At 46.7% G+C, this 20,122-nt stretch overlaps 1 protein-coding gene across 3 annotated transcripts in view; it reads right to left on the reverse strand.

Moving 5' to 3' along the window:
• The window catches only part of LOC121657768 (alpha-1,3-mannosyl-glycoprotein 4-beta-N-acetylglucosaminyltransferase B), a 51,290-nt gene that overhangs the window by 7,496 nt on the left and 23,672 nt on the right, over positions 1-20,122 (reverse strand). For 2 of the 3 annotated variants that reach the window (XM_042013841.1, XM_042013843.1), the window contains exons 2-8: positions 8,077-8,256; positions 7,256-7,396; positions 6,286-6,419; positions 3,740-3,786; positions 1,537-1,650; positions 1,023-1,098; positions 530-644 (exon numbers count right to left, since the gene is read on the reverse strand). In XM_042013841.1, coding sequence (XP_041869775.1) covers positions 530-644; positions 1,023-1,098; positions 1,537-1,650; positions 3,740-3,786; positions 6,286-6,419; positions 7,256-7,396; positions 8,077-8,256 — 807 coding nt within the window. Of the gene's footprint in view, positions 1-529; positions 645-1,022; positions 1,099-1,536; positions 1,651-3,739; positions 3,787-6,285; positions 6,420-7,255; positions 7,397-8,076; positions 8,257-11,182; positions 11,226-20,122 lie in introns of those variants that run through there. The other variant, XM_042013842.1, reaches the window with a different exon arrangement.

The raw sequence follows: 20,122 nt of genomic DNA on the forward strand, positions 1-20,122 counted from the left end.
GGTCACAACAGTATCAAAAGGTCTAAAACTCTCCCATTCAGTAAAGAGAAACAAGGATGAAAACCATACAGCCAGCTGCAGGACAGACCATTTCCTGCCCCAAAAACTACAAGTTTTAAGCCAGTCAAACTAGTATCCAAAATAACAGATCAAGCTGCTACTGCAACCATGTACTGCCATTCCCAAAATAGTTCTGGGCTGATGTAAACTTCCTTTTGCACACTCTTAGGCAAATCCAGATCCCATCCAGCCTAAAAGCTACTGGTCATATCTAAGCTGTTTGGCTGTTGGCTGGGCCACTCACCAGGTTTATTTTTACTAAAAGTGAGCATCAGCAGTACCAGCTGTGAGGATCTTTCTCCGATGTGCAAACATAAGGGTCATTGCAAAAATAGGGAGGGATCAAGTCCAAGTATTTTACCATCTTGAGGGGACAATTTCCTGGGCCAAGAATGCAGTGCTGGCAAGAGCCAGTAGGCTCTTGTGCCTTGTTCCTGATAGGACTGGGGTGAGCAGGGGAGAACATTACCAATGAACCCCAGCTGAGAGAACTCCAGGATCATCCACTCCTCAGAGGGCTGCTGCAAGGCAAAGTTCTTCATTGTGCTGAGATAGTTTGGTTTGGCCACAATATCATCCTCCAGCTGCAAGACAAAAGGACACAGTGCCAATGTCCCATCCAGGTCCCAGCAACAGTCTCTCTACGCAGAGCAATCACACCATAGACCAGAAGAAAGCTTTAGCACAGACCCAGTTTATTTTGGAAGGTGCTCCAAGCAGATTTTTCTCACTCAATCTAACAGGTAAGAGAAACAAGGATTTCTGCCTTTCCTAAGTGGGAGGCTTCCAAGTCTAAAAGTATTTTAGAAACCCAGCTTTTGAACCTATGTGGTTAAAACCTGCTCCCACTCTGCTGCATCACACAATTGGATGTGCTCTTTATTCTCTCTCAGCTGGCATGAGCCAGTACAGTGAACTCACAGGTACATCCATCTTCCCACCAGCACCAGCACCAAACCCACCTGCACATAATAAATGCCTTTGGACTGGGCATACATCATTAAAAAGCAGTAGTCCAGGTTCTGCTTTGTCCTCCACCTGCAAGAGACAAAGACAATGGGAGCACCAGTCTCTCCTGGGACAACGGCTGCCCTGAGGAGCCTGCCAAGGCTGTGTTTGAGATGGGAAGGTGACACAGCTCTGGGAGGCAGAGGGAACGGCATATGGCCTCTCCCTTTGGTCCCTGGTCAACTAAGAGTTACTGGAAACCTCAAGGACTTCCAAAATGAAGGTAATTTGGGTTAAAATGAGCCCCTCACTTGGTGATGGAAACACCACAGCACGAGGCAAGCCTGGCAAAGCTGGTGCCAGTTCATCTCCCATCACCAAATCATGTCCTTCCAACTTTTGGGTAATCCAAGTTTAAAGTCCTTGCCTGGCCCTGCAGAAGAGCTTTCCCTGCTGGAGTCAGTGAGGAACTTGCTACAGTTTCTTAAATTCAGGGCTTGCTTGGTTTATAAGCTCATCCATTCTTACCTGACTCTTTCCTTGGGGTCCCCAAAGGATTCCCGCAGGTGGGAGAAATCAGGATAGAAATGTGGAGATGGGGAAATTACCTCCAGGAGACCTGAGTGTATTTCCTTTGGGAATCTGAGGGAGAAAAGCAGCAGTAAACAAATACCTCCACGTCTGACGCAGCATTTCGTAGACCAAATCACTGGGTAAACACTGAGCCACAGAACCAAACAAACAGCACAGCCTCTAAGGTATAACTTCCCTGGTATCCAGTGCACTTCCAGGCCTCATCAGCAGACATCAGCAGGGATTGACAAGCGGTTTTTAAGCTGTCTTCTCCCTCCCACAGTCTCTAACAGCCCCACATGCACATGCTCCCCCCCAGCATCCTCCTCCCTTCTGCACATACATGGGTCAGCTTTAAAGACAGCCCTGAGCACCATGTACTCTTTATAAGCTTAAATGACCTGCAAGCTGGTTCAGCAAAGAAAGGACTTGGCCTTACATGCATTTCGAGATTTTCCAAAGGCATCAGTAATTAAATTAATCTTGCCGAGTTTTTGCTATACATTTCTGCTAAGTTGCTTAAAACACTGCTGTGCTGTAGTTCAGAGAGCCAGCAGGAAGTCTACCTAGTTCTCTTATGCTGATAAAATCAGCATCTACTTTTCCTATAATGCAGCTAAGAAGCCTTTAAAGAGTCAAACTCAAACAGAAAATAATGTCACCCATCTGAAAAGTAGGCACCTACATCAGCCTCGCAAGCAATGTAGGGGACTGCTCTAACTGTGAGAGGTAAGCAGGAAAACCAGTTATTTTTATACTGCCTTTTCGAGAACAGTTGGTGCAAGGCTGTTTCCTTTGTTTGTGCAGAGCCTGGAGGACGGGAGATGGGGCAGAGGGAGACAAAGCAGTGAGACTGCCAAAAACTTCTCACTTCTTGTTCCCTTCCTTATGCCTTCCTTGGGACTGGCAGGTCTTTCAGCTAACATTTTTCAAATCTTCCCTTCTTCAGGAAGCAGTGAAACAGCAGCTTCTCACTGAGCTGACAAAACACTGTGCTGAAGCAGCAACAGCTTTCTCCCTCCTGCGAGAAAAGCCCAGCCTGTCCTGGCCCCACACCACCTCAATTCAATTTGGAAGAAAAATAATTTCAGTGACTCGGGGAGAGGCAGGAGGCACTGGACAGGGGGATGATGAGAAATCAAATCATTAAGTCAATTAAAGTTTCAGGACTTCTACGCAGAGGCACTCTGCAGCAGAGCCCGGTAATTTCATCAGGATCCATTGGACAATCAGTCCATTATCCCCCGATAAGTGCGTCCTCCTGCCAGCAGGAACAAGGAGGGGAGCCCTGCCAGCTCCTGCACAGCAAGATGGAGGGCTCTGTTTCAGCTCTTCTGCAAGTGCCCGGGAACACAGCCCTCCCCACGCACGTCCCAGCCCCTCTCCCATCATTGGCTCGGGGACAAGGGGTGCTGGGAGGATGTGCTGCCCTTTCCCTTCTCCTTTGTACGGCGACTGCGATCCTTTGGAAAGGAGCAATCGCAGGAGCTGGACGGGAGTCACTGCCCCTTCTCTCACCACCTTTTCCCTTTGCCCCCAAGCTCTGGTGCCGTTAATGCCAGGACTGGCTCATGGTTAATAATCCATCACCAGCTTCTGCTTAAACAGCCACAGATGAAGCTGCAAAAGCCACTGAGGCTGCAGGACATAAATAGCAGCCAGCACTGTGAGAGACAAATGTAACTAGAGCCTGGAACAAGGGGAAAACAAACAGGCTGGAGCGGGAAGAAAGATGGATCATGGATTTTAAAGCAAAATAAGGCAGGAGCATTTGTGTGTGCTTACTACACTGCCCAGACTGCACAGAGCAAGTACAGGGCTGCAGTAGACACTGAAACAACTGCCAGGATCACTGGAAATCTAAACAATCCATCTCCTCACAATGCCCCAGGACAGAAGGAGCAAAACAGAACGAAATGACCATGTGTGTTAAATACTGTGAGCACAAAGCAGTCTCCTGGAAGCTTCATATGGGATGCATTTTAGAACAAGCAGAGAGTGGAAGTGGCATTAGCAAAGACAGCACAGAGTTTAAAAAGAGGAAAAAACCCCAAGCAACAACAAAATACAAAAGGGAAGCAGAAAAGTGTGTATTTTCTCCTTAATGAAGCTGTTCCCCGGCACAGGCTGTACACTGAAGCCATTTGGAAGTGCTTACAAGTTTTTGATATTTTCTGCCACTCCAGCTGTGTACTGCGGATCTGTCTGAAAACAAAAGAAAAGCAGTGTTAGAGCCTTCAGCCTCAGCTTGTGTCCCCCATGGCTCAGAAATCTTCTTCAACACACCCCAGGGTACTGTCAGCACATCTGTATCATCTTCATTCACCTTCATGTCCTTTTATCCAGCTTTACTGCTCTCCTATGCTGACAGGCTCCCAGGAGCCCTCCTCTGTGGTCAGTGTTAACCAAAGGCATCACACACCAAAATCCACCCCAAAGGACACAAGATCCTGCACATCTTCCCCACGTGCTCTCCTGGCACTTCTGCCCCTGCCAGCACCAATTGTTTGCACAAGTTTTAACCTCTGGGCTATTTATTTTTTCCCTACACACACTGGCTTGCATCCAAGTGAATACTTTTGGCAGCGAATACTCTGTACCCTTTGGTGAAAAAGAGGGGTCTATTTATAAGTTTTTCATTTCAGGTTCATTTTGACACTTTTCTTCCTGAAGCCCCAGTTTGTTCCCACAATCAACGTGGCAACCCATAACATTTGGCAGACAAAGGTCATCAGTGCCGCTCGCTGCTGTCTGCGGGTGAGGTAAGTGCAAACACAGGGACAGGCACTGCACAGAAACCATCTGCAGAGTGATGGGAAAACCCCCCCCCCCCCAGAACAAAGGCCAGGAGACCCACAAGCAAAAACTGTTCCTGTTTCCTGGTGGTGGCATTGTTTTGGGCAGCCATACGGATCATGAGGCTGCACATCCCGGGTGGATCTGCTGATGCAGCATTGCAGAAGCCAGGACCAGCTGCTGCTGCACTCGGTGCTGGGCGAGGTGAGAATCAGACACCGGGATGTGTGTCACAGGCTGAGCACAGCACTTCTGTGCTGGCACGGAGACAAGGAAGGGTTTTCTCGAGAGGAAAAGGTCCCTTTCTTACACAGGGCTCAGAGTCCCAGTGCTGGACTGATTTCTTACTTCAGCATGCCAAGAAAACAGCAAAGGGGAAAACAAAAGCAGGAAAGATGTTCCTGGCTTTGGCAGGAACCATGCAGCTCCATTCCAAGTGTCTGAAACAGTGGGCTGGTGACAGCCGAGCCAGCCATCTCCCCCCAGGGCTCCCCTCAGGCAGCTCAGGAACCCCCTCCTCTCCCCAGCAGCCTAGCCACTGTGGATGACACCTGCAGTGGCCAGCAGTGACACCTGGGAATGAGAAGTCCCAGAAAGGACATTCAGTTGCTGCACTTGTGCTGAGTCTCAAAATTACTCAGCATTTGCTTCATGTTCATACCACCCTCTCCACTACTTACTCTTTATCCCATGCTCAGGGAGCTCTAACAAGTGCAGGTACATGGAGAAACACTTTGGAAAGAGGCAGAGCAGGCACAGCAGTGGTAGACACTTGCACAGAAGGATGTTGTGCAGCTCCAAGACCAAACTTGGCCAGAGGGATCTGCAACAACTGCAGTGGCTGTTACTGGGATGTGGTGTGTGTGCTCCTGCACTTCACAGGATCAGAATTCATTTATTTGTTGGTCACTTTCCTCATCATCACAGGAGCTGCCATCACAGCATGCACCTTACTTTCAAGTCAACTAAAATATTATTACTGCAGACCAAAACAGGAGCTGGTCTGGGTCAAGTTGCTTAAAACCTCTCAGGCTTCAACTTACCCACTGCACAGTCACCAAACTTGTCCTGGCTCCAAGGGAGCCAAATGATGGCCAGGACCAAACCTTGTTCTGGGCCCTTTGGGCTGCACCCATCTGGGCACACCTTCTCCCTCTACAAAATACCAGCCAGAGCCCTGAAGGCCAAATGCTACTCAAAATGTCAAATTATGGGTAAACAGGCAGCAAACCCAGACATTCATCTTTGTTCTGCTCCCGGTAACAGGCTACTGAGGTTTATCTTTCTCACTGGATTTCTGGAAACTAAGACAAATGCACTTCAGGCTCAAGAAAATAATCCTGAGAGGAAAGCCATGGAGAAAAATAACCATCTAAACCTATAGATAAAAGCAGCTCTTGAGGATTAAAGTATCAAGGCTTTTCAGCCCTTGGATTCAGCAACTGATTCTGGGCTCCGGGCACCGGTACAAAGAGGCATATTAGTCTGAACCCCGAATCATTGACTCCTGGGTTTCAAGAAGGGTTTAGTGATGTCTTACAGGTATGTGGAGAAATGGATCTGCTCTCCTAGACGTGGCTGTGGGGCTCCTCCAGCCCATTTTGTGAATATCCATTCAAGCACCATGCAGGAGGCATCATGATTTAGGTGAGCTGTGCCACACCGGCAGCTGCCAATGGGACATGTTTGCCTGCTCACATCCTGACCCTCTCTGGTCCAACTGGTGTTTCATTTCGGGCAAGACAAACCTGCTGATCCTGCTGGACGGCAGCCCAAGGCCAGGCTTATTTACCCAGCAAGTGGCAGAGCTGGAGTCCGGGTGGGCAGCATCCTGTTTGGCACCGAGCCTGGCAGACAGAAGGATGGGGGCCAGGGAAAATGGGGCAAACTGGCAAAGCTCTGTCTTACCTCGGCAATGAGGACAACGATGACGGAGTCCTCCTTCTCCTGCTGCGTGAGCTCTGAGATGAGGGAGTTGAGGGTGTCGGTGAGGTAGGAATGCACCTCCCGCTTCACGCTGGGGATTCCCATCACGACGGACACTGCCCAGGGCCACAAAGAGATTTCAGAGAGGGGGCTGTGCTGGGCAAGACACTTTGCTCTGCTCCCATGGTTCACCTGGCCAGTGCCAGGCTCTGTCATTAAAAACCAGCGGTGAGCTGCAGGTTGGTGGGTTCCTGGGCTACACAGGGTTCACACACTCCTGTCCTCAGCCCAGTGCCAACCAGCAGAGCACCTCAATGTGCCAGGCTGGCAGGGCACCCATGGGCAGTCAGATATGCTCTGCATTTTCTCCCTGAAGGAATGATCTCTAAGGAAACACCCAAAATCCCTCCCCTTCCCAGGGGCCTTTTCAACCTGTGAACAGCAACTTCAAGACCACCTCTTGTTCTCCAAATCCCTCCCATGGCCAAAAGCACTCCAGTTTAGGAGGTGCAAGTCAGGTCTTTGGTGTTGGGTTGGGATTTGGGAGCAGGGGGGAATCATCAAGTAACCAAAGTCCCGTTCCCAATGGGATTTGTCTCCTTAGATGGGTTACAGTCTCCATGAAGCACCCTACAAACTATGCCTTCATCTGAAGCCCTTCCAGGCAAAGTCTAGAGCACTCTGGATATGGAAAGCAGCAAACAACATCTGGCAGAAGCACTGAGAACATTTTAGGGCCAGTCAAGAGCACAGACAGCACTCCCTGAAGACTTGCAGGCGTGACATGGCTCACCCACCCCACATGTCACGATAACCAAGGAAGCTTGCATGACGCATGCAGCCCTTCCTCCAGTCCTGCTCGTATCTGTGCCACAGCCAGGCCCGGAGGAAAGGGGAGGGACAGGCACCAAGGTGAGGAAGAGCACCAGAAGCAGCACTAATTCCCATTTACCTCCAGTGCGCCCCTGTCCCACATGCACGGCTGGCTGCAGACTGTTCTCCTTTGACAGCAAATGTGGCAAATGATGGAAGATGGTGGGAAGGTGCAGCACATTCTTGTTGGTGATATTCCACAGTTTTAACTTGGTTTCGTCTTAAAAAGGAAAAGGGAATCAATTGCAAGGCACGGTAGGTAGGAAGAGACTGCAAGGCAAAAAGCCTTTTTACAGCAGCCTGGCCACCCGAGACTACTGCTGGGTTATAAAGAATCAGGCCAACCTTTAACATGCTACCACAAACCCAATTAAAGTTCAGCAGGAGCCAGGAGGGCCTTAAAGAAGTCCCAAAATATTTGGGAAGGAGAGGGGAGAATGAAGATAAAATGAAGGTCAAATCAGATCTTTCTGTAGAGATCCAATTTTCTTCAACCGAGCAACTTAAAAAAAACCAAAAAAACCAAATAAATTGGCAAGGGGTGCTCAGCCAGCCTAACTCCTTCCTCCCCCCTCTCTTTGAATACCCATTTTCCATATGGATTGAATACAGCCATAGGGAACAGTTTGTATGACTTGCAAAGGAGAAAAAAAGCTTGCAAGCAAGCAAATTGGCGAATATCCTCGGCAGAGGCAAATCCGTGTTTAATGATGCATATGCACCTCTAATTAAACAGCAGTTTAAGAGCGCCCAAGTCCCTCTGAATTCCAGTTTGCTCGCACCAGGGGAGAGAAGAGCAGGTCCTGTCCGCAGTCCTGCACACACACGCACACACCTCTCTACCTCCTCATTAGCAACAGCTTCAGAACAGCCCCAGATCCTCAACGTCTGTTTATTCACCAGATAAGCTGCTCCAGGTCCGGTTTATATCCCGCAGGGCCTGCTTCTCCGACAGCGCTCTCTTGATCTCCTCCAGGACCAGGTTGAGCTCCTTGGAGCGCTTCAGGCTCTCCTGCTCGGCTGCGTGCAGCCGGTCCCGGAGCGCGAGGAACTCCCGCTGGTAGATGTCCACAACGTCACCTGCGGGTGGAGAAGAGAGAGAACCTTTGTCCTCTGCGCTAGGAAGGGTTTCACTCATGCCTCCCTTACCTCCTCAATCCTTAAATTATGGATTTAGGGAGCTGTGGTCCAACATGCACCCATTGGCAAAAGGGTCACAGGGAGCGCAGTGTAAGTTGCTGAATTACAATAATAAAGCTACTTCCATTTTTTCTCTTTCAACTGGGGTTTCTGGGTCATGTAGAAATAGAATGATATAACAGTTTGGGCTGGAAAAAGCCTCTTAGATCATCAAGTCCAACTTTTAACCCAGCAATGCCAAGTTCACCACTAAGCCACGTCCCCAAGTGCCACATCTACACAACTTTTAAATCTCTTGAGGGATGGCGATTCCACCACTTCCCTGGGCAGCTTGTGTCAGTGCTTGGCAGACTTCTCCTGAATAACTTTTTCCTAATAGCCAATCTATTCTTTTCTCCAGCGTGAGCCCCCCAGCTCCCTCAGTTGCTCCTTATCAGACTTTTGCTCCAGAGCATTCCCCAGCTCCACATAAATACAACCATCTCCCAGGAGATCCTGAGTGATGAAAAGAGAGATGTTGGCAAGGGGGAATGCTGCCCTGCAGTGAGACAAGGGTGCAGACAGCACCTCCTCCAGCTTTGGAAGAGACCCCCAAATTCTAACAGTCAAAAGAGATTTTGGTAATCTAACCTCTCCAAAACATGTCAGGATAAAGAAAATCACATGGCAATAGCTGCCTGGTTGCTTATATAAATTCAAATGTTTGGATACACACCTTTAGGATGCATCCTAAATGTAATAAATATATTAAAAAACCTTCTGATAGGGTAACAAAGCCTTTTGTTTTGAAACAACATCTTATCCCGTGCTCTGTAAACAGAGCAATAAAACTATTAAGAGCTTTCAGTCAGAACTAACTACAACAGCTGGGAGTGAAATCAGTGAGCCACTAACGAACCTTCCCAGGACTTTTTTTTTCCCAATATTAATGAAACTTCTCATTAAAAATACACTTTTATCTGTGGTCATTCATGTGTTTTCAGTAAGACTATAACTCACAGGACTATACCCAAAACAGATTTATCCACTGAATAGTAGACTCTTAACCCAAACACGACTAGGAGAGCTAATGATCAAAAATACTGCACTGGAACTTCCCAACGCAGGGCTAAATATAAATCAAAGCAATTGAAAAAGATACCCTGACTGCATTGAAAACTTCTATTTTGGGGTCCATGAAGAAAAAGGAATTTTGAAGATCAGACATATCCAGCTTCAATGCACAGAGTTTCCAAGACAACAGCGCTTCCCAGTTCAGCTACTGGTAATGCTTTTGCCTAGGAAAAGTTTCCCCTACTCAGTCTTTCCCCCAAGAAAAACCTCCTTAAAGACTCACTGCTTCACACAAGGGATGCCCCCAACACAGTCTGGCTCCTATTAACCTTTTGACATTATTTTCAAAGCCACAGCACACGGGGAGGGAGCAGAGAAAGTTACACCTATTTGATGATTCCATCCATCTTACAACACATTATTCAGAGAAATTCAAGGGACAGACATAAACAAGACCAGTCCTTCCTTTTTCCTGTGTAGTGCTGCTCACTTTCCACTCCCATCAAGAAAACATTTTCAAATGTGCAGAAAAACAGGTTAACACCCAGCTTTGAGAGCTGCCACGGGAATTCACAGGAGGATGTCAGGCTCTAAAAACTCATCCCATGATGAGTGAGATCTTTACCTGCTGGTACCTCTCAAGCATAAGAATACACTGTTCAGCTTTCCAGTACTCCACATTACAGGTTTTCCTACTTGTGTCTTTTACTGGCTGCATCTGGGAACACCAGCAAGGAACAAGACTCACTTTCTGTTTTTGCACAACATGATGGCTTGTGCAAGGCTGGAAGCACTTGGCTCTTGGCATCCTGGGAGGTTACTATCCTGTGGATGCTATCAAAGCTAAATCACAGCTAAAGGCTGCCATTAGATCTTGTTCTGCAATACCTGGAGCAGAGTAAAGGCGAGGCTTTGCACTTAATGGCTTTTTCCAGAGCACTGCACTTCATTTGTGTCAGATTTAGAAGGGAAATGTCACTGATTATTCAGTCACTAATGACCTGCCCGCCGAAGCCAAGAGCTGTACTTTCCTTAGACTGCAATGGCGATGTGCAGTCAACCATTTGCTGCTTTTCTGGTTAATGGTTGGAAGTGAAATTGTATTTGTTTCCAGCGCTCTTGTCATATGATGTCTTCGTAGGCTTTCCATTCTTTAATTAAAATTTCATGAAATTTAAAAGCTGATCGATCATGACTGGTTCCAATGACAGCCTGAACAATCCTAGACAAAGCCCGAGATGGGTGTACAGTTTCCCACGAATTTCCAGTAATTTTGCACTTGTTGGCCCGCAATGACACGTGGCTGCAGATCTGTGTCCTCACAAAAACCCTCACTGCTCAGCCAGGGAGGGCTCTGAAAACCCATGAAGGGCAGCAGAGGATAAGGGGGGGAGGGGGTGGACTGGCTCCCATCTCCACAAGCAAGGTTGGACACAGAAGTGATTTGCTGCTAATTAGGCTGAACAAATTTTTCAGCTAGTGTCAGTTCAGCACAGACCCTTTACTTACCTTTCAAAGCAGCAGCACTCCCTATCTACATATTTATTGTACTCCCTCCCAGCACAAGATAACAGAGCTCTTAAAATATCCCCAGACTCAAGCACTGCAGGACAAAAACTCCTAGCTATATCGAAAAAAAAAAAAAGATTAAGCTTATTTTTTTCTTGAGAGATAACACATTGCTTTGGGCTTAAAATATACTGGTTTAAGAAAGAAAGAAAGTCAGCATTAGGTGACAGGCTGCAGGACTGACCTGGGAGACCAAAAACCTCTCAAACTTGCAGCACACATGTGCAAAGAACCCATTTCTCACCTTGCCAGGGCCCATACTTGCACTCCATGGTTTTTCACAATCTGTTTTTAGAAGCAGGCTGGCTGTGAGGCTCCAAGTGGGAATCAGGCATCCTCATACAAGCTGGTGCTCAGCAGGGCAGGGAAGCAGCACTGGGCACAGCTGAGTGCTAGGCACCATCTGTCCATGCTATGCCCACTGGAGCAGCTCTGAGAGGGGATCCCCGGAGGGGGGAGAAGCCCAAGGCTGAGGGACAGTGGCCATAGGAAGTGTCCGGCTGAGCATCACTCACTGACCGATGTCCCCCCACACAGCTGTGCCCAGACACAGCTGCCAGGCTTTGTGTTTTCAGCTGAGAACCCTGGGCTGGGTTTGCTGAGCAACAACACAAACCAGTAGGGAAGCAAAAGGCAGGGACAGATTGAACAGGCCCTTTCAGGAGTTGGACTTTGATGATCTTAGTGGGTGCCTTCCAAGCCAGAACATTCTGTGACCCCCCAGCAGTTGGGATGCAGTAGTGTGCAAGGGATGGGCACAAGCTGGTGGGGCTCATGGGCTGCTCCTCAGGAGCCTGTGGGTGCCCCACAGAGCTAAGCTCCTGCAGCCTTCCCAAAGGATTTATCCATCTAAGACAGCATCCCCTTAATAAAAAGCATTTCTCCATTATGGAGAATTCTGTGGCTTCATTCTTATTCAAGTGACTCTTAAGTGCAAACTATGTTTGCTAGCAGAGGTGAGGGCTGGGACAACTGCATCCACATCCATTTTCAGTTTTTGAGTGAAAGCAAAATAATCTGATCCTAAACCAGCAGACAGACACAAAATCAGATCAGTGCCAATAAAACCCCCACCCTGAAATCTCACCCAGTCATCCACATATGCATATATATATATATATATATAGTCAGGAATTTTATAATTCTGTATTTTGCATTTGTCTTTCCAATCACACTCCAACCTCCCAGGGAGTCTGCAGTGTGTTTTAAACACATCCGTATTTCAGTTCCAATTACTTTTGGTTTTATTCTCTGCTGATAACCTCTCCCAGAAGAGTGGACCCATGCCCAGCACCAGAGATTTCCCTCCAATTCAATCTTTTCAAAAGCAAACACACAGTCTTTGCTAGCTGGACTTGCTCCTCATTAGGAAGACTTTCAAGAGACTTGGTTTAAAAAGTAGAAACAATCCTCAAACCTCTAAACTGTTTATCTCTGTAAAATCTTGGCTTCAAGAGTGTAACTGCACCTTTTGACCGCTGTTGCACAAACTCCCAAAACCAAAAGAGCAAGAAGAAGTGTGCTTCCCTTACAACGTAAATGAACTTGGAGCAGAAAATTCATCTGCCTACAGAAAATGTCTCTGTAATGACTGTTCTCCCTCATTTTAGGCATTTTAGGCATATTTAAAGGACCTCTTTAAGAAATAAATGCTTCCCCCTCTAGCACTTGCAAGGGCCTGGGGGGACTGCAGAGCACAGGAACAACCACCTCTTCATGCTGGAGCATATGTGTTATCCAAAAAATGCTAACGGGGAAGAACAGGAACCAGGCTGGTGAGCCACTGTCCCCATCCCAGCCAGGTACCTGTGCTGGCCCCAGCTGCCTCCAGCCCCAGCCATTCCCAGCAGCTCCTGGAGTTAGATGATGATTAGGGAATTTTATTTTTTTCTTACATTTTGATGTTTAATGATTTATATAATGCTGGCATCGCTCCACGTATTACACTCTAGATTGCCCTGATTGAATCGCAACATTCATTAGGTCTCTTGCTAACAGAATTTCACTGGACCATTAAAATGGATAGAAGGAGTTACTGTGCTGTATCCGTGAATTAAATTCAGCTCCTGGGATGCAAAAAAGGAACAGTCCTGCTTTACATGGAAATCTGATGGCTGGTGCAGCACACAGGTATGAGGCACTTTGCACACAGGGATTGCAGCAACTTCACAATAACCTTTTTATATTGTTAAAAGCAAAATGTAGCACTTTGCTTATTTGGTTTTATAAGGTAGAAACCAGCTCTAGAGACTTACCATAACCAAATCCCCAAATCATCCCCCCAAAACCCACTGCAAATAGACCCTTAAGTAGCAGAAGAAAAAGACAGGATAGTTTAGCATCCAGAATGCCCAAATATGAGCCCCTCCCCACCCCCCCACCAAAGGCAGGATGAAGACTGAGCGGGTCTTTTCCTTCAAATCTAAAAAAACCCATGAATGGTGCTCCTGTGAGATGAGAAAGCTGAGAGACACATCACCTTCCCTTCTGTGAGCCAGCAGGTCACTGCTCCCAGTTTCAGACTCATCTTTTAAAATCATAAATATTTTGGCAGCGTGGGATATATGCAGCCACTGAGAACCTGATTTGCATTGAGGAACTGAGCACCAAGACACACTGAGCAACAATTCAAACACTGTCAAGGGTAGAGTTTGGGGAGTGGGTGGTATCTGGCAGGGTGGGCCTCCCAAAAGGCTCCAGCAGTTGCAATTACCCTGTTGGGGGCTGATTCATCTGCATAGAAAGTGTGAGTGTTTCAGCAGTGCCATCACCACACAGCAAACACGGATGCTCTACTCAGTAAAGATTATGCGACATTTACATCTCCACTGTGTCCCAAACCACCTGGATACTCAGTCAAAGCAGACATTTTCTAGCTGCTGCTTATAAATACACCCCAAGATTCTTTATTAGAAGGTTTTTACACCATTTTTTAAAGAAAAAAGGTTTTTAAAGCTAAAAAAGTTTTTAAAGAAAGTTTTCCAAGTTTTAAAAATTATGTTCTAATTTATGGCTTACCACCAAGGCAAAAAGTAAGAAAGAATCTTTAGTACCACTAGAAAGCTGATTGTTATTGGGAAAATAGCTACAGGTGTGGAGAGTTTCAGGCAGGGCAGGGACTGGGGAAGGAGAGGGGTGGCATTTGGGCTTCCCAGCTCAAAGCAATTGGGCTGGGTTAGGTGGTGCTGGCACTGGCACTGATGGAGAGGCCCAGTCACCAGAGTCACGGAATGGTTTGGGTTGGAAAGAACTTTAAAGTTCATCTCATTCCACTCCCCTGCCATGGGTAGGGACATCTTCCACTAGAACAGGTTGCTCCAAGGCCCATCCAACCTGGCCTTGAACACTTCCAGGGATGGGGCATAATGGGCACTGGTGGTCAAAAGAGCTGTCAAAACCAGCAGCTATGGTTTAGTTCCTTGTGTTCATCCTCTGCCCTTTAATTACTCTTCATTTCAGCTCAGTCAGAACCTACAGCACGTGCTATCCTGAACAATGCATTTTGATGCCCCACCACCCCAATGCACCCCTCAGTGCCACCCACCAGTATGCTCCAACTTGGAGCTTGTGCTCAAGAGCTGTTCTGGAGCACCAGAGGCTACAGCACCTTAGAAAAACCAGTACCCACCCTCCACACCCAGTAAAAGGCACTGATTGCCAAGGTGGGTTATGGCAGTGGGAAAGATCCCCTCACAGTCAGTGGAGGCTCCTGTGCTGCCCCTGGGTTGGCTGCTGGATTTGAGCATCCCACGGCACCAGTGCCATGCTGAGAGAACTCATCAGCCAGGGCAAGAGGCTTATTAAAACTCAGCCTGTCTGAAAAAATGATCCTCAAATAAAGCAAGCGCTTTCCCCAGCTCCAGTCTGGTGTGTGTGTATGTTGTTTTCTTTAATATGGCCATTTAATAAGAGCCTGTGGTATATTTAACAGCATTTCAACCTTCAGCAGCTCCGTGTAATGAGAGAAATGCAATGCATCTCTCCACTGACTGTCCCTCCCCAGGGAATATGGGCACCTTTAAGTCACTATTTTTGCAGCAGTAGGTGTTGATCATATTTCTGTTGTGCATCTCCTCGCTGGAGTTTAATGTTGTCTCAGCACATACATCATCAGAAGGAGAGAGGAAAATTCATATCCCCTGCACCTTGTTATTCCAAAGTATGAGCTACTGTTTGCATTGGAGATTCAGTTCAGACAGCACGCACACAGATATTTCAAAAAATCAGCTTTTTGTTTTGCTTCCAAAGTCCTAAGTAGTAAGTTTTCAGAGATGGGGATGAGTAGATTTCCCATTATGGGGATGCTGAAACACAACACAGATGGTGAACATTACAATTCCCCATTCCAAGGAGGAGAGCAAGTCACAGGGGTGCCTGTGCCCAAACCCAAAGGCTCCCCAGGAGTGAGGCAGGCTCCAAAGCAAGGATGTAGAAACTCAGAGATTAGGAATGCATACGGCAATGTCCATCACCTCTGCCTAAAAGGCCTTGGATCAGGGCAGAGGAGGCAGCAGAAGCCATCAGACTGCTCTTGGGTACCTGCAGAGCAGGTTTGGGATCTCTTTCTGCAGCGCAGCTCCGTGGGTGAATCACAGTGAAGGATACAAAGGGCTCCAAGATCACTGCAAATCCCCTGGGCTTCACCTGCCAAACAAAAGCACTGGCAGGAGAGGAAATTCCCAGCAGGTATAAACCACCATCAGCTTCTGACAAAGGAACCAGTCCTTCTGATTTGTCCTGGGGTTTTATCAACCCATTCAAGGGATTTACAAGATGAAGAAGATGGCAATTCATTTTGCTGCAAAACAGCTAAGGAGGAAAGGGGAAGAGGGCAAATGCTGCCATTGATCTAAAAAGAAAAAAGATGGGATTAAACAGTGAATTTTCATCATAGCAAAAGGTTAACTATCCAGAGGAAGCCATAAGGATTGGTATTAAACTCACCAGCTAATAGATTTAGTGAGGATCTGGGGAAGGAGATGAATTTGTGAAGTAGTCAAATATGGAGTGGACATGGAGATAAGCTCGTCAAAGCCAGAAAAGGAGCAAATCATCAAGAGAAAAGTCAACTAAATGGCAAAGCGACACCAAAACTGATAGATGCAATTTAATTGGGGGGGGAAATCAAGGTATTTTTCACATCATTCTTAATTAACAATATCAACTAGGGAGGAGGCCGCAGCATCAGTGTCTGCAGCCCAATCTGCAGGCAGCAGCAATCCAGGGAAAAGGGGGGGGTAGGGAGGGAGGCAAACAAGATGTTAGTGTGGTTAGTGAACAGGATGGGGAATAATAGTATGAAGATTATAACATTATTAAAATGATGCTGCCTAATCCCAGAATAGTTTTCACATCATCTGAAAAAGAGTATTAATACAGACTTAAAAGGGGCTTTTGAGAGGGTGATAAGAATGATCAAAGGCCTGAAAAAACCCCCTGCTCTGTGAGGAAAGAAAATATATGTGAGATAATTAATCTTAGGAAGGGCATGATAATAGGGCTTATGATGAAAAGCATATAAAATAGAGAGATATAATGAAAATATACCACAGGCTTCCATTCTCCTGGAAGAATGGAGAATGGTTACTTACATAGCAGTAAGTAACCATTGCATTCAAATATTAATTTGAAACTGATAAAAGGAAATGTGTTGCACAGATAAAGTGTATTTTTTCTATGAATTCGCTGAGGAATTTAAACAATGTCAAAGAGCTGGAAGGTGCTGAGCCCAAGGTGGGGTAAAACAGCATCCTGCCACTGGTCCCTGGTCTCAGCTGGGTTGGGAGCCCCTTTTTCTCCCCTTTTCCTTGGGAGAAAGACCATGCATTTCTATGTCTCTCCTCACAACCTAATTAGGAACACTGAAGCTTTTGTCTTCAAAGCAAAGCTAATTCATTAGCAATCTAATTATTTACCTGTGTAGCACGAATACAGCTTTCGAAGCATTTTTCTCTCAAATGGAAAGAGAAGGCTTTGTACTTGGTGGGTTTTTTAATACCCTTTATTTGACTGGGGAATAAAAATGGGCTGAAAGTGAACAAAATAAAGCATTACAGAAATCACGGGTCATTAAACCTCGAAATAATTGCAGCTCGACAGGATTTTTAAGTGAGGACATTACACAGGCAAACCTGGGCAAGGGGTAGAAAGGAAGCGGGGAAAAGGGGAACAGAAAAGGATTTGAGCTGGTACATGTGGTCAATCCTACCAAGCAAACCTCTGCATGGTTTAAAAAGAGATGCATTTGCCTGATGCACTTTCCTTACATGGCACGGGCATGCAAAATGCTCTTGGATGCACCTAAGGGCAGCAGGAACAGGTTGGCAGTGGAGAGGGTGTTGCTCTCCTGCTCTGAAGATGAATGTGCAGGAATCTGCAGCAGCCTCGTCTGCGCATCACCGGGGTCCAGGCTCAGCTCCGGGTACTGACCATGCCATGGGCCATGTCACTTGTCACTTGTCACGCTGGATTGAGAACCATTGCATGCAGGAAAAGCCCAAATCAGATTTGGCTCTCAAAGCCCAAATCAGATTTGCTTGGATCTCACCAAACCCTCCAGACTGCATTTCTTTCCCTTTCACTTTGTTCTCACAAGCAGCAGCGAAGCCAGTGAGTAAAATCTCATGAACCAAAACAATCCCAAAGGAACAGGTGATGACTGGAGCGTGCAGGACCAAGTCCCCACGAGTGCTGGCAAGGCCCAGCTCTGGAGCTTTACAGAAGAAGAAAACCCTGAAGCAGAGCAAATGCCTCGAAGTCCAACAGGAAAACCCTTTCTATTATAACCTAATTAATAGTGAAACAGAGACCTTGTTCCACCAAACCCCAAAGCCCCCACGCATCCTGCTCTGTGCTTAGTGCTAATGGCTCGCAAGTCCATCCAAAAGGAATCCCTCCAAGAAGGGAAGTCAATCCTTGCAAAGGTCACTGTGTTAATCATCACGTCCTTTCTCTAGCAGCAGCTGTCGGTAATTGCCTGTGAAGGAGTCGAAATGAAACTCTTGTTAATCCTTCTCCCAACACTACTAAAATCAAACATCATCATTATCCCCCCCACAAATGACCCTGAGCCACCAGCACTTCGCAGCTGATGGACAAGCTCAGCCCATCTCAGGAGAGATGTTGCACTGGCGGGCAGAAAAAGCAGCTCCACTTTGCAAATTGAAGGTGAGTTTATTGATTAGCAGCAGTAAGTGCTGGTGCCTTGTATTTCCCCACCTCCTTGTACAATCGACCATTGCACTCATCATTCCACTAAAGTTACCACCAGACTCAGAGCAGCTGAGATCCTGGAACAGTGGGAATGTGTTTAATCAATAACATATGAAGCTTTTGGCAGGGTTGAGTGTATGAAAGAATTTTACAACAGTGAAATAAAGTATTGCTGTGTTATAAATCAGAGAACACATATGGAAAAGTTAGAGTGATGTACTAAGAGGGATATCAAGGAAATCACAGAAGTTCTGGCTGGAGTCCCTGGCCCCGCTGATGTTAATAGCTGAGAACTTCAATGCAAGTCAGGTTTGACTTCTTTTTCCAAAAGAGTAGCTCATTTGCAACACACGTGACTGTATTGGAGTGAAAGGATATTGAGAGTGCTCCCCTCGCTCCACTGTTTATGCAAATTGTACATCTTGTCTACCTGCAGATCCACAGCCACTACCAGATTCCAATTTCCCTATTGTACCAAATGCCTCATCAGAAGCATGATCATGCTCTTGGGTAGAGAAGATTTTAAAATCACCACATACTGATCACTGGATGAGTTGATCTAAATAGCATTTTGTTTTAGTAGTCTTAAATAATTTGCAGAATGCTTAAAATAAAATGCAGGCAGAACCTTTTAAAAATTACTCAGCATTAATATTTGAAATATTTATCCCCTGGGGTGCAGGCTTGTAACACGAGCACTTAATGGGGTACATTTCTTTTCCCCACAGGAAAAACAAGATATTGCCATAAAATAGCACACTTAGGCCAACTAGAGTTGTCGATGCTATCTGGGGGCTCTTGTTTCATTTTATATGCTAGGATAATTCCTGGGAAGAAAAACATACCGCTAGAAGAGTAGGAAGACCCACTCCTCCTTTCTGTCATTCACCAGCCAAGAAAACATGAGAAAGGGTTATCAAATAATGTCGGCACCCTCTCTCACTAAGCCAGACCAGCTGCTTTAGAATGCATAAAACCCGCACTTATTTCTTCCCCTTGCAAAAAACACATGACTGGAAGTACAAAGACAGAATTCCCAACTTGCCAGCAACAGTAACCTGCAGTAAATTAACTTTTCTCTATTCCAAAATGCAGGGACTAACCTAGAACCAGGAGGCTTTGGTTCCACCCCAACAGCCCAGCTGCAGAGCTGCCTGCCCGCCCCATGCCAGCAGCAGCAGCAGCAGCATTACTCCAGCAGATCAGCTCTGCTGAGAGGCAACACAGATGCTGGTGATGGCACAGCACAAGGTGGGGGTTGCAGGACATTTCAAGGGTAGAAAATAAACAGCTGGAGGGAAGGAGGATGCTGACTACACGGGTGTCCTACTGGTAAGACCTCTGGTTGCTTATTAAATGATGCCTGAAAGCCTCTCAACAAGATGCTGCTCTGAAATGTTACTGGCATCTCCCACTCCCCCATGCCGAGCTCCAGGAAAGGTGTCACAAGTGGCTTTCAGAGAGCCAGGAGTGCCAAAACAGGCAGCGTGCTCCCTGCATCTCCTCAGAGGGCACCAACACCCAGACAGCCCCATGGTCCCATGGCCTGATCCAGCTGGAGAATTTAGCATCCTTGCTGCAGGCTTAATTTTGGGTTAGATCATTCTGTTGACCGAGCCAGTGATGCAAAGGAAGCACATGGGAACCAGGATGCCCTTTTGGACAACAGCCCAAAAAGAGAACAGTTTAAATGGCTGTTAAACCACATCCCTGCAGGTTTTGCTTTCTTGCAATGTCAGGTTTACCTAAAGGCTCAAAGGCAGTGCACTGAGCCTTACAGCCTGCTGCTTACCACCTCCCAAAATAGGTGTGATTCTCGGGGCCTGAACCACAGGACCATGGCATTTATGCTTAATTTCACAACTCTTCTTAGACTTCTTAAAGTGCTGCTGAGTCCTGGCAGAAGACACTTCACGCTCCCTGTGAGCAAAGACACGCTGTTCACACCTCACATTCCCTCTGAACACGTCTA

This window comes from Corvus kubaryi, unplaced genomic scaffold (genome assembly GCF_017639235.1).
Source record: "Corvus kubaryi isolate FWS band 111438036 unplaced genomic scaffold, C.kubaryi_AGA036_p1.0 split1-37374, whole genome shotgun sequence".
Taxonomy (NCBI): Eukaryota; Metazoa; Chordata; class Aves; order Passeriformes; family Corvidae; genus Corvus; species Corvus kubaryi.